General features: G+C 36.7%; 1 protein-coding gene across 1 annotated transcript in view; it reads left to right on the forward strand.

Annotated features, from left to right (window-relative positions):
* Nucleotides 1-2,748: 2,748 nt before the first annotated feature.
* Nucleotides 2,749-14,034, forward strand: part of egfra (epidermal growth factor receptor a (erythroblastic leukemia viral (v-erb-b) oncogene homolog, avian)) — a 118,226-nt gene continuing 106,940 nt past the window's right edge. The window contains exon 1 of the mRNA XM_015354473.2: nucleotides 2,749-3,179. Within this exon, the coding sequence (XP_015209959.1) occupies nucleotides 3,107-3,179 (73 nt within the window). The 5' untranslated portion in view covers nucleotides 2,749-3,106. The remainder of the gene's footprint in view (nucleotides 3,180-14,034) is intronic.

Genomic DNA, 14,034 nt, shown 5'->3' on the forward strand with positions numbered 1-14,034 from the left:
CATTATTGTTTAGTTTCTTATAAATGAAATCAAAAGCCTAAATTCCTTTGCAAATGACTGCAAAGGTGTTTTGTTTCAGAAATTTTATATACAATTTAATTTCAGGGACATATTTATCAGTTGTATTAAGGACATGCAGCTCCACCTTCTAGTGCAAACTAAAGTTACAGTAGATGTAAATCTAAGGGGCTGAAAAAGCAGTTGTGTGTTCAAGATAACCCTCCCCAGTTCACTGTACACACTTGAAGCCAACTTGTGCTGTGTTAACCTATCCTATGATTTACATTGATATGCATACAAACATTCCAAAAGACGCAAAGCTCTGTAGTTGACGTCAGATTTTGCAGTGCATGCTGTACCTTGTTCTTTCATTCGTCTGTAGATTACTTTCAATTGTAACAATTCCTTTTGTGGATGATTAAAATATGCCTTTTGTAGTTCTCTTCTTAGTGGGGAAGGGGATCATACTGCAAGTTAAAAGTGTCTGCACTGCATCATTAAATGATGATGTCATTAAATGACATTTAAATGAACAATTTAAATGTGCAAATGTAAAGGATCAGAGTTAGCATTTGGATCTTGTTTTCATTATGGCAAATTACAGTACTACTGTATGGCAAAATTAGAATGTTTCTGTGTGCTCAATGAAAGGGACTTCTTTCTGTTTTTGTAAGGCAGACAACCTAAACTATGCCATAATGTACATCATTTCTTCATGAATGAATGACCAGAGGAAAAAAAATCCCAAACCAAATGTCCTGTGACTGCTTATATTAGATGTTGTACTGTAGTACATCAGAATAGAGTGATTCTTGAAGATACATTCTAAATAATTACTTTGTGTAATTTTGTCTGCTTCCTAAGGAAACAGCCCTCACAATTCATTGATATTATCATGGTGCTGGTTCTTTCATTGGCAGCAGTAAACAGTATTATTTTGATTCAACTGCATGCAATTGCAGTGAAATTAGCTTCTCATATTGGTACAAAGGCATCAGGAAAGGAAAACTTTCACAGAGACCTCATTTTTAAATTGATACTGTATTCTGTCTAACCAAGTTGTACTGTAGTTTTGTAGAAAATACTGTTAGAAATACTTTGTTAAAAATGTGTTATGCTCAATTGTGCCCCTGGCTGTAATCTGTAACAAACATAACACCTATTAAACCTTTTGTAGTGAAATCTCCATGTCTAGTTATTTATTCTGCATAAACATTGACACCTTTCCCATGTTAGATTAATGAGAACTCAAATTCGGTTGTGCACACTTGACTTCAAACAAGACCACATTTTTCTGAGTTATCAAGATTCAACCTAAAAACAATATTTGAAAGTGTAGCACAATACAGAACTCTCATATATACTATACAGTATATACTTTTAATGCTTTGTGGTTCTGTATTTTGCTGTGTGCATTTGGTCATGAAAGGGATTGGTAATTCTGGTCTGCAGAACCTCAGCCTACTGTATTCTTGGCCTTAAATAAGTTGGGATGCTTCAGCAGAGATCAGTCCAATATTGCCTATACTGTATGTTCCCCCACTTGGTTCATGTACAGTAATTGAACATGCCATGGCAGAGCTGCAAAAATGCAGAAGTTCATTTGCATTTCCCCAGCTATAGTATGCTAGTCTCTTATCTCTTGTCCCAGCTGCAAGTTACTGTATACCGTAAAGAAACTATATTCAGTGGTGGCTTGCAGAAGTTCCAGGTAAACCTCCTGTGCTGGGATGAGCACACCTGTGTGTGACTACTATGTGACAGCTATAAAGACCTGGATTGTGTGTGTGGGCAGGGCAATGCAGTGGGGGTTGGGGTAGAAATGCGAGTCCTCCAGAAGACAGGAGGGTGTGGTAGGACCTCCACTTTCCACAGTAGTTGACGAATGACACTGCATGGAATGAGAAGCTGTCTTTGTCTGGTTGCTCGGCTGTTGTACCCAGGCTGTGGAGATAACATCAGATGGTCTTCTCTGGGTGCCTGCACACGTTCTGCTACATTTGGACTACAATGTCAGGCTTGCTTTCCTTTCCACATTTTATAACTTGAAATGTCTGTTCTGTTGACTAGGAGAGCATACAGTACAGCAGAGGATGAACACATAAACACTTGTCACTCATTTGAGAGCAGACAGCTTCTTACACCTTATTCCAGTGGATCCTAAAGTATCGTTGAAAACGGCATTACTCGTGTTATGTTCCTGCTTGTTGAAAATGTTACTGTTCAAACTTGGGGGGGAAAAATCTACTGGTTTTCATCAGTTTCCTGTCTGTGAAATGGCTGCAGGCTTAAACATTTAACCTGCTACAGCAGGCACTTATGTGATTATGATGTGGCTTGAACTGCCTGTTTAAATCACAGTGGGTGTCTATTTAATTTACCTCTCTCTCTCTAGGTTGATTTGAGTAATATCCTCTCTACACAGACTTTGTCGAAGCCATTGTTTTATTGTTTGTTTAAGGATTTGGAAGCAACACTTTCACCACCAACAATAACAATAATAATAACACAACATGCGGATAAGTAAAACCACACTAAAGTGGTCATTTCCGTTACAAAAGTGATGTTTGTGAACAAACGGCATAACGTTTTACAGTATTCCTGAAGATCAATAATAAATTTCGCGAGTTCGAAACTGATAGCGCTTGCTTAGTACATGCTGGAGAATTACGAAATACCGGAAAGCAGTGAATTTCAACATCGCACAGAACATACCTGGCACAACTGCACATGAGCAGAAGTTGTGAATCATGTCAGTCGGCAGGATTTACTTTACCTGTTAATGCATTTATCTGCAGCGCAATAATCCCCCTCCCAGTGGTGACGTCAGAACCTCCGCTGGCTGAGAGACTTTATTCGGCTCAATTCTCGCCACAAGTAATTCAGGAGAACGAAGGAGGAGCTGTCAAAGTTTCTGTGCTAAGGAAAGAAAAGTAACGCCGCTGACGCCTTCCCAAAATTTCCTACTATTTCCCTTTGACAGCTAGAGAGGGAGAAAGTAGAGGCTTTATTCACCACACAAAATTTGTCAGTACCAGTATGGAATAAAAAAGAACATATTTGAAGGAGAAGAGAAGAAACGAAGAGCTCAAGAAAACTCGCAGCAATGCAATTCGAAATTGCGATCGTCCTGTCTTCCTTGCTCACTCTTGGCTGTTGCAGTATACAGGACAAGAGAGGTAAGTGAAAGAAAGATAACTTGTACAAGACCTTTCCTGAAGACATGCAACTGTTTGTTAATAGTAATTTAATGACCCGGGAGTAAAGTTTTAATACACTAAGCTTTGAAACAATCTCGTATTGCTTTGTTCGCGTTTGTATATCTGTAGTTTGTTCAAGATACAGAGGCAGCGTGGGAAACTGTAGTACCGGTACAGTGCTTCCTTGTTGCAGGAATGAGGAGTACAGCAGATTACTTCTTACCTTACACTAGAATTTGTTCTGCGTTTGTCGTATGAGTATCGAATTAACATCAGTGCAAAGCCTTAGGAAATAAAGAGGTACATATTATTATTATTATTATTATTATTATTATTATTATTATTATTATTATTATTATTATTATTATAGTTTCAAAAGACCTACAAGAATGGGATGCCCGCAAAGTGCAAGGCAACTGATAATCACAACAGGGAAAACTGATATGTTAACTTTTTTTACGGAGTGATTCTTATTTTAAATGAATAAATGCGTTCCTTAATGATCAGGCAAATGTTATTTCGTGGTATCTGGATGGATACGTTATGGTGTTTTAGAGAAATGTATTGCGTTGTAAGTCATTTAGTAATCGAGGAATGGAGAAGCGCTATTGTGGAGTATTATGCTGCAAAAGTGAAGGGAAACGTTAAGTATTTCAGTATTTGCGGACTTAAATAATAGCGAACTATATGAAATGAAGTTAATCATCTACTGTATTTTACAAGAAGACGTCGCACAGGTATATACAGTAGTCAAACAAGCATCAGTGCCAGTGTACAATGTATAAAACAAAGATTCCTTCATGTCCAATTTCAAAATCACATTTTTAATAAAATGGGTAAGACAAAGTCATTCTGTTTACGATGTCATACAAAACATATCCAGATCATTCGTGAACAAATATCTCGCAATAAAATAGGTGGCACGACGACTACTACAAACCACCGAATAAACCAGCAGGTTGAAGTGTTCCGAGTGCCCAGTCATCTCGTCCTGAAATCGAAAGTACAGTAATTCTCAGAAAAGATAAAGCACACCAAAAGCAAATGCAATGCCAATTATACGTTTTATCTGTGTTTGAAAACTTTAAATTGGTATCATTTTCGTATTGTCCATCAACTCTTTGAGTGTAACAAGATCTTCATTGTTAGAGGCTGGCAGAATCCACAGTAAGGGGAGTAGTAGGTCAAACGCTACTGTGCCAGTATAAAGTCAATGGCACATCTGTCTGCTGATCCGAAAAAAAAAAACCCCGCTTGAAATTCTGAGAGTTCTCTATAGTCAATATACAGGAAAAGTAAATAATGCAGGAAATTTGTTTTAGTGGTAGAATTTCTTAAATTTAAAGGCAATATTGGTTTCTCGGATCGGTAGGATTAGTTAAAACCAAGTGGAGACATCAGCCCCGCAGGATTCCTCTTTCGAAGTCTTGTTGATGAACTAGAGCACTTAACTGCGCAAACCTTGTGCCTGCGACGTGCAAAATAGATAAAACATGTACTTTAAGGATTTTTTTTTCAGAGAAGAGAAATAGCACAGAAGTTTACTAAACATTTACTTAAAATGCGCATCATATTATGCAAAATATAGTATTAATAATGTTAAAACCGCTTTCTTTCAAGGTCTATTTGATTTTATTGTATAAACACTATTTCAAAAACAGGGTTATCAGAGTCTTAAGTGTTATGTCATTTGAGATAGAGAAGAGATAGGAGTCAAAGTTTTCCTTCCTGAATCCCAGTGGAATAATGCTTTAGTTGAATGACAAGTTGATAAGGTTATGGTTAGCACTGCTGCCTCGCAGGTCCTGGGTTGTAGGTTCAGTGTCTGGAGTGTGGTGCCTTCTGTGTGGAGTTTGCATGCTTGCCCTGTGTTTTTGTGTGGCTTTTCTAGGTGTTCCATCTTCCTCCTTTCAAATGCAAGCCGACTCGGTTAACTAATGTCTCAATGGACTGGCATTGTGTCCTGCCTTGCAGCCTGTTTTTCTAGTCTAGGGTAGTCTCTGAGTTTCCATTATGAGAATAAAAGCTTTTCTGATAACAACTGAACGGTGAGGTAATGTGCCTCTTTTTTGAGGTGACCTGAAGTGATGTAAACATGAAGAAAGTTATTTATATAATATAAACACAGTACAAATTGTGCCTTTTTATACATGAGATTAGGAGGAAGTTTAAAACCTGATGTCCTTTTTACATGATCAAAAAACTCTACCATTCCTTCAGTTTGATTCTACTTGCTATAAATTCCACAAGTGGCTAGCAAAACAGCTAATTTCTAGAGAAACTGTGTTTTTTTGTTTTAGGTAACTTTTCTAAACCTTTGTACAGTATTTTCCTTCATGTGCTGTACTCCCATTTGTCTTTTCAGACTCTGAAGATGTATTTCACAGCATGCAAGTAACCTGTTAAAACAATGACAATGCGTGTTGTTTTCTCTAAAATTAAATTCTAGGCAGAGAGTGATTTTTGGGTTTGTTACTGAGTACACGGGCCAATTCTCTCTGGTGAACAGTTGGGAGATGTCTGTGTTTCGGGTTGTCTCAGTGCGCTCTGTGTTGCCAGTTTGGGCAGATGGATGGCAGATCGAGTAAGACCATTCCAGTCAAGAAAGCCCCTTGTTTCTCTGCAGGGTCAAAGCTCATGGTGGGGGACAGTCTGAAATTCTAGGTAGCTTTGGCTTCAGTAGATCGATGTCTGACAGTCTTTGTATGTGACTTTTTGGTGACTGGAATCCCTGCCCATGACGAACACATGGTGAACACATGAAGAACACAGGGTCTTTTCCAGCATCTGTTTGCTGCCTTGAGCCTCTGTGGCTTCAGTAGGTTGATGAAATAGGATGTTGCTTGTGTTAGGTACCACTTCTAAAAGATTGACAAACGAAGATTTAAATTAAGTATCCACACAAAAATCTCTCTAATGTTCGACACCTTTTTCTCTTTTGTGATCATCACAGATTTGCACCCTTTTGTGCTTTGGTTTAATTAAGTTTTTTGTTATGTGTTTTATGAAGCTACAGTAAAGCTGCCAAAAAAGATAAAATATGATTTCTTTTCAATTAACAGAGGTGTGCATATAGTATGTTATCAAGGAGGAGTCAGAAGAAAGTTTAAGGCATTCTATGTCTACAGAAATTGTTTTATTTTATTAAATAAAATTGACTTTTATATTATTGTTAGAGAGATGATATGGCATATTTAAGGTATTTGAATGTGTCGGCTCAAACAATGAAAAGTCAAGTCTGTTGCCAACATGAACAGGCAGCCGTTACTATCAAATTGAATGATAATGTTTCCTTTAAGTTGACATTTGTCATCAAAGTTTTATCATCCCAATGTGTAATCAGTTTCATTTTCACAAGCTTGTCTGTTTATTCCTGGTAAACTCTATGATTGTGAAATTAACATGCTGCCCAAATGCCTCTCTACATGAAGCACAGGTTACCTGTGCAAGTTTAGTGTTTCATAAGCAAATATTATACTATATATTATAGTTTGTAGTGTAACTTTTTCCTGTTGTAAGATGGGTTTAAGAGACAGTTAAGTTGGTATTGTCAGTAAACAAAAAATGTAAAAGGTCAAAACAATGTAACATAGTTTCTTATTGCTATTAGAAATATTAAGCTTTTTTTTCTGAATTAACTCGGTCCATTCTTTGTGTCTTGCGGTAAATAGAATAAATTGATTGGAGCCTTGAAACATGTCCTCAGCACTATTTAAGACAGACTGCATTAGATATAAAGCTATAGTATGTAATATTTAGAAGTGTAGAATAAACAACTTTCTGAACATGTAAAAGACATTTACTAGATGTTAGATGATAGATGTTTGCAAGTAATTCAGAAAAAAAATGTAGTAAAAAACATTATTTTACCAAGACATTCTTTACTATTTTGTTGCCTAATCAATGATTATCAAATTACCTACAGTAACAATGTGTTGTAATGTGTTCTGTTTTGTCTAGTTACTGGCCTATCACACCTCATTACAGGAATTTGTTTTTGCTTTTGTATTTAAAGTTACAGTTTTCGGATTGTGATTTTATGTCATCAGAGACTTTACAGGCATCAATCACAATTATTGTGCATCAGCCAATTTCAAGTTATTAATTCAGTGGTGCTGTACTCATGAATTTGTAGTTTTCAGTACTCATCAATCAGATCTTCTTGAAGTAATTTTAATTTAGTTTTAGGTGAAGGATTCTGGTAATTATTCTGTCCTGATCAAAGGACAAATGTAATTTGTAACATGGCACATGACTGATCAATTTTTATATTTTCAAGAGGCATGTAATTTTTACAGTAATATAAAAAACTAGCAATGTGTCTTAAAACAAATGTGTCCAGATACAGCAGGTAGGCTATATTTCCACATCGAATGTGTAGTACATGCATGTCTTTCTAGTACACATATAAATTGAACTATACATAAAAAACATACATTTATTTATAACATTTTTAATGTTATAATGATATAATCTATTTTTTCTGTTAGGTCAATTTTTCTTGTATTGTACCTTTGTACCTGCATTTCTAGGTGACCCTTTTTCCTTAAATTGAAAAACTCTACTTAAAAAAGTTAATATTATTATGTTCAGATGATATGGAATGACAGACCATTGACACTTAAAGACAAGAACAAAACAGTTCAGCACTTGCTGTCCACAAAATTGGGAAGAGCCATACACCTGACGGGTGACCACAGAGAATTTCAATATGTACCCTATTGGAAATATGGACCCTAGCTTACCCTATGCCCTATGACGTCTTGTCAATGAACATTGAAACATGAACCAGACATGAACCAGACAGATGAAGTGCATCTAAAACCAAGAAAAGGAGGCATTTGTTTACCCAAAGTTTTGTGGGAGTATAGAACAAGCTACCCAACCATGTTGTTGAAGCTGATGCCCTGGTGTCTGCCAAAAAATGGATGGATGAGATCCCTAGGTCAATCAACTACTAACTACTAAATGTTCTAGAAGATCTGAATGACCTCTTTTGATTTGTAACCATTCTTCCTGTATATCCTTATGTTCTTATAAGCACAGTTGACAGAAGTAATGATTTCCAAAACTAGAGAATATTTTTTCTGCCTATGTGTTCCCTTTTTTTCCTTTAAGGATGTAGCGATTTCTTTTTTTTCACGGAACAGCTCAGCTTACACTTCATATCTATTCTTACATCTTGACCATTGTAGTATTTGATGCAGACCTTTATGTTTTGAGGGGGTGGGTGGGCAGAGGGAGATGATCGTATTTCTGGCTGGCTTTTAAGGGTTTATCTTGTCTGGTGTTGTAACAACCCATCTTGCCATCTTGAAGCCATATTACAAGACTCATTGTAATAATGCATTGTCTTTCACCTCAGCAAGCTACAGTACTTGTGCAATGGATGTTTATAAAGTTTATATGGAGTGAGGATACTTTGTTTTTTTCTAATAAAATGCTAGAGAAAATGGCAAGCTGTGTTCTTTTGTTCTTTTTGCTGTTATTTCCCATATAGGAACCGATATTTAGTTATATATTTCTGGACTTCTCATATAGCGTACTAAGGAATTCTTTTTAACCTGAAGAATCTGGGGTGCAAAGGCAGAGAAGTAGAGGTTAATTATAGCAATTTGGTCCCTGTTGTGGCCAAAGGTATGAACCTTGTGAATTAATAATGCTGTAGGCAACTGGAGATGTAGTCTGTGGCTGGGCTTTGTTACATGATATGCTGTGAGGATTTGACAGAAGGTATTGTACTTAAAAACATTGGAACCAACATGATACTACAGTGCGAGCTTATCATGGCAGATGTCCCTCCCTGCGCACTGAGTAAAAAACAAGGGCAAAATAAAAATGAGGCAAATTCAGCAGCAGTAAGAAGGATGTTTCAGGATTTTTCAGTTCCACATGTGGGATGACAGGGATATTGTTGATCCATGGACATTTTCTCCCATCTTAGCCATTGAATTCTGTAACTCTTTCAATGAGACTGCTGGTCTCATTGTGCCATCCCTAATCAGTTTCCTCCTTGCCTGGCTGCTCATTTCGGAGGAACAACCTGATCTAGGCAGTGTCTTGGTGCCTTCCATATCTTAATTATTGACTTCACCATGCTCTAACATAAGAGATATTAAGGATCTTTGAAAAGTTTCTATACCCTTCCCCTGATCTGTGCCTTTATAAAGCTTAATTTGCATGTTGTTTTCAAAGCTCCTTGGTCTTTATGGTTGAATCTGTGCTTGCAATTCACAACCTGACTGAGAGACAGAGACAGGTGTATTTATTCTGAAATTATGTGATGATTGTTGCACACATATTACTATTGTAATTCTGAGGCTCAGTCATGTACATTTTGTGCACCCTTACTAATTTCGGTTGTCAGCAGATAAAGGTTATTGATATTTATTCAGTCATGACTTTTTTTTTATTCTTTCACTTTAACAATTTTTTTTAATATTTGGAGTTGATGTATACACAGTAGCAAGTATTTATAGCTTCTTCAAAGTACAGTATCATACTACCTGCTTTAAAGCAACAAAACTTTAAACCTTTGGAAGGGACTGAATACTTTTAAAAGGCACTGTACATACAGTAGTTAACAACTGTTGATGTGATGGGAAAATATGTCATTTATTTACATGTTAAAGTTTAAGCGAATGTGCCCTGCAGAATACAAGCCCATTCATTTTTTTAGATGGCTGTTCAGTGTTTACTTTTGAATTACCTGTAGCACTGGAAAATAAGGCAAACATATACACATTGCTCTTATAATAATGTCGTCTGAAATGCTTTTCTAAAAGAAAAGTAGTAAACATTTACATGTAGGAGGGAATGTAGGCAGGGGTTTGTAATACATGTCTTTATCACTGTACATAACAGCTGCCATAAAGACAGCAAGACACCAGATGTGTTTTTCATCTCAAAGTGGTCAGAACACTGCAGCATTAACAGTATACTGTATGCGATAATACTGTATTTATATTGTAAAAATATTGTTTAAAATATATGTAATAATGTAAAAGAAAGAAGCAAATTCTTTTAAACGATTTAAGATTGTTTTTGTGTACATTTTAACATCCTGCAACGTATATTTACATGATTCATAAATATGCAAATATTTGTTTGAGATAATCTGAATGGCAGTCAGTCACTGATGCAATCATAGCAGAGGTCAATGTCTGTGTAAGTGATTTTATTAGAACTGTGATATAAACAAGTATGACATGCAGTGGATCAGATATAAAAAAATAGAGAAATAACATGATGTGTTTATGGGATTACGTTTATTCATGTTTTTATCCTGACCACTGTTCTTTATGTATTTAAGATAGTACTGTTTTTGTTCTGTTTTTAATCACACCAAAGTGAAATCCAACTGGTGCCGTTGGAGCAGAAATCCAAGAAAATTAGCAAATTCTAATTTTTCCATTGCTCATAATTTTCAGTTTTAGCAATCATGAGATAGGGAAAGAAATGAGAAGTTTTGGCCTGTACCAAACAGCTTTTAAGCCCTGCTTATAGTACTTGTTGTGGAAATGTCATCCATCAAATCTTAAGTACTGTAGGCCTACTTTGACCAAAAATGGACGCAATTCCAAATGACCACTACTGAGCATGTTCTTCTGGGGCTCAAAATAAGATTACCCAGGTTTATGGTTTAACTCCCTTTTCAGTGACGAGAGGAGCATAGTTACATAAAATAGACAAGAACGCGTCAGTCCCTGAAAACAGTACAGAGTCCTAGAGTCTCTGGTAGGGGTAAATAACTGATAATGTGCACTGCCTTCTAGATCACTTCTGCAAATCAAGTTTTCTTTTAGAATTTGTCTGGCAATAACAACTCCGCTGTGTTTGTGAGCCAAATGAAAAAAATTTCTAAATACTCCAGGAATGGTAAACAAAACCAAAAGCTAAAAAGGGAGGCATTGTTGGTTAAAACTCTGTGAGCTACCTGAAAAAATGCTTTAACTGAATAGTCCAGTGCATAGTCTTCTGTATAAGGCTATTACAGAACAAACTAGTATGAGTAGCTGGAAATATTCAAAACTACTGTGATCAACTGGGGCATGTAAGGATAATCCCCTTTACAGTGATATAAACCCTGTGAATTCCAGGGAGTTAAGAGGTCTGTATGGCTACATTCTGCAGAGTTCATAAGGCTTATTTCCGAGCACTGTTTCTTTTCGAGCACAGTTTTCCTAGGAAGAAATATAAACCAGGCAGATGCTTCTGCATTGAGGTAGTTATCTAAGTGGACAATAAAGTGTCATGCCAATTAATTTGTGCAAATTTCAACCTTAATTTTTCCTTCTTGTCAGGATACATTCAATAACAGCACTGAGTTAGTGTTACTATTGTGATTTCAGCATTTGTAATCAATAAAAATGAAATGTGACTTGCAGTAGCTACATCAATTAAGATCTTTTGAGTTCCATGGCTATTTTTATTTATTTATTAACATGTCCTTTTTTTTGGTTCCTGCAGTAGTTGGCATGCTGGGATTTCAGCTGTGGGGGTGTCAGTTGCAGCACTACTTTACCAGGGAAGAGAGACCATCTGTGGCAAATTTATCTGACCTTCTTAAATAACAATACATTTAAAAGAACTTAGATCTCACCAAATCAAGTTCTTGTGCTCTACACTCTTTGGATTCTCAATGCTACAGAAAATCAGTATGAATGTTTACAACTCCAAGTTTGCACCTACAGTAAGTCTCACCAGCATGTATTTAATTAGCCATTTGTATTTGCACCATTTAATTGTAATTGCAGATTATCTTTTAAACACAATAATTGAGCCATTTATTACAAGGGCCATAGCACCTCATAAAAGTATTCAGACCATTGCACATTTTTCAAATTTTGTTGCTTTAAAGCTTGCCATCAGTTAATGAGAGGCAGACACTCGACAGGCAATTAATATTTGTTTTATTGAAAATGAAATGAAAAAAAAGAATGAAAATTTTTATTTATTTATTAACATGTCCTTTTTCTTGGATAGGTCATGATTGCATAGGTATTAAAATGCTTTGCTGTGATAAACTTAAATTAATAACGATGGACAAAATTACAATTAGTTGAGTGGTGTTTGTTTGTGCACAATAATATAGTTGCAGCCATGAGGCCAACACTGAATTTGAAAGAGTTACAGAGTTCAATGGCTGAGATGGGAGAAAATTCCCATGGGTAAACAATATCCCGCTAACACCACAAAGAAGGCTTGTTTGGACATGAGAAATCCCATCTCAAATCCCTCAACAAAACACCCAAGTGATACTGCAAATGCTGTATGTGGCAAAAAAGACCAAATTGGAATTTTACCTGATGCAATCCCAAGACAATGCATCACTCAGTCAACATAATCCTTAAAGAGGTGGCAACATCATGTTCTAGTTCTGCTTTTCATCAGTAGGCACATGGAGTCTTGTCAAGACTGATGGGGAACATAGAACAAAGTACTGTCAAATCGTAGAGGAAATCCTGCTTCAGACTCAATACTGTCACACACTTTCACCTTTCAGCAAGAATTTGATCCACAGTACAAGGCCAAACCTGCAGTACTCAATTCAATTTAATTTATATTTATGTAGCACCTTTCACATCAAGGTTGCCCCAAGACACTTAACAAAGTTGTGTGACAATACATGACATTACATGTATGAGAAAGAGAAAAGGTGAGAAGACAATGGAGGAGAGGAACCAAAAACTCCTCTGTAAGGAGAGAAAAAAACCCTCTAGGGGTCCAATGTCAACTGGCTGCCCAAACCCTCTGGGCATGCTAACATTATACAATTCTAAAAATAGTCCTAAATGTGGAGTATTAAGTCTTCCATCATATCTTCTGTGTGCCAGTACTCCATGCAGATCTCTGTAGAACAACAAATCTTCCCAAATGATAACTGTATTTGCGAGGTCCCTCATGGATCCATGGCAGTGATGCTGCATCAAACTCAGATGGTGCCCAGCTCGGGCAACACCCGGACATGTGGGGAGGAGAATAGGATAGTGTGGTCAGAACAGATGTATCTACCTGGAAGACCAACACTGAGACACACAATGGCATGTACAGCAGCACCAGCAGCAATTGCAATTAGCTATGATGTAAGGTGTGCGTAGGCTAGGCTGAAGTAATAAATAGGTTTTCAGTCTGGTTTTAAATCAGTATAGTGGAGTGACTTCAGAATAGGAAAGTAAATGTTGCTGAGTGGCCTGGTCAAAGTCTTGACTTGAATCCTATTGAGAATCTCTAGAGAGACTTGAAAACTGCTGTCCATTAGCAGCTTGACAGAGCTTGAGGAAATCTGACAAGGAGAATGGGCAAAAACTGCATCTAGTCTATGTTAAAAGTTGGTATTGATGTATTCAAATAGACTTGGGGCTATAAATGATGTCAAAGGTGCTTCCACCAAATATTTGATTAGTTCATTAATCTGAATACCTATGCAATTAACATGTCAGTTTTATCTCTTTGGGTTTTACTGACATTGTGTGTGTGTGTTTGTTTCTGTCTGTGTGTACCCTGTGATAGTCTGGCATCCTGTCCTGAGTGTATCCTGCCTTGCTCCTGTTGGCTGTCAGGATAGGCTTCTGCTCCCTATGCTGGATAAAACAGTTAGGAAATGGATGGATAATAAAATAAATATTAGCTATTTAAGAGTTTTCCTCATTCCCATCTGAAGCAAGGTAACAAACTACAGTCTTACATGGAGAATGCCTTTGAAGTGAAGTTTGAATTTTATCGTTGTCCTTTGCTCGAGATCATTCCTTGTGTTTTTGTCACTGTTCCAGGACACTCATAGCAACGTGCAGGCTTCCAGGAACAGCTGTAAAACAAACCATCAATTTTCACT

The sequence above is a fragment of the Lepisosteus oculatus genome, chromosome 6 (assembly GCF_040954835.1).
Source record: "Lepisosteus oculatus isolate fLepOcu1 chromosome 6, fLepOcu1.hap2, whole genome shotgun sequence".
Classification (NCBI taxonomy): Eukaryota; Metazoa; Chordata; class Actinopteri; order Semionotiformes; family Lepisosteidae; genus Lepisosteus; species Lepisosteus oculatus.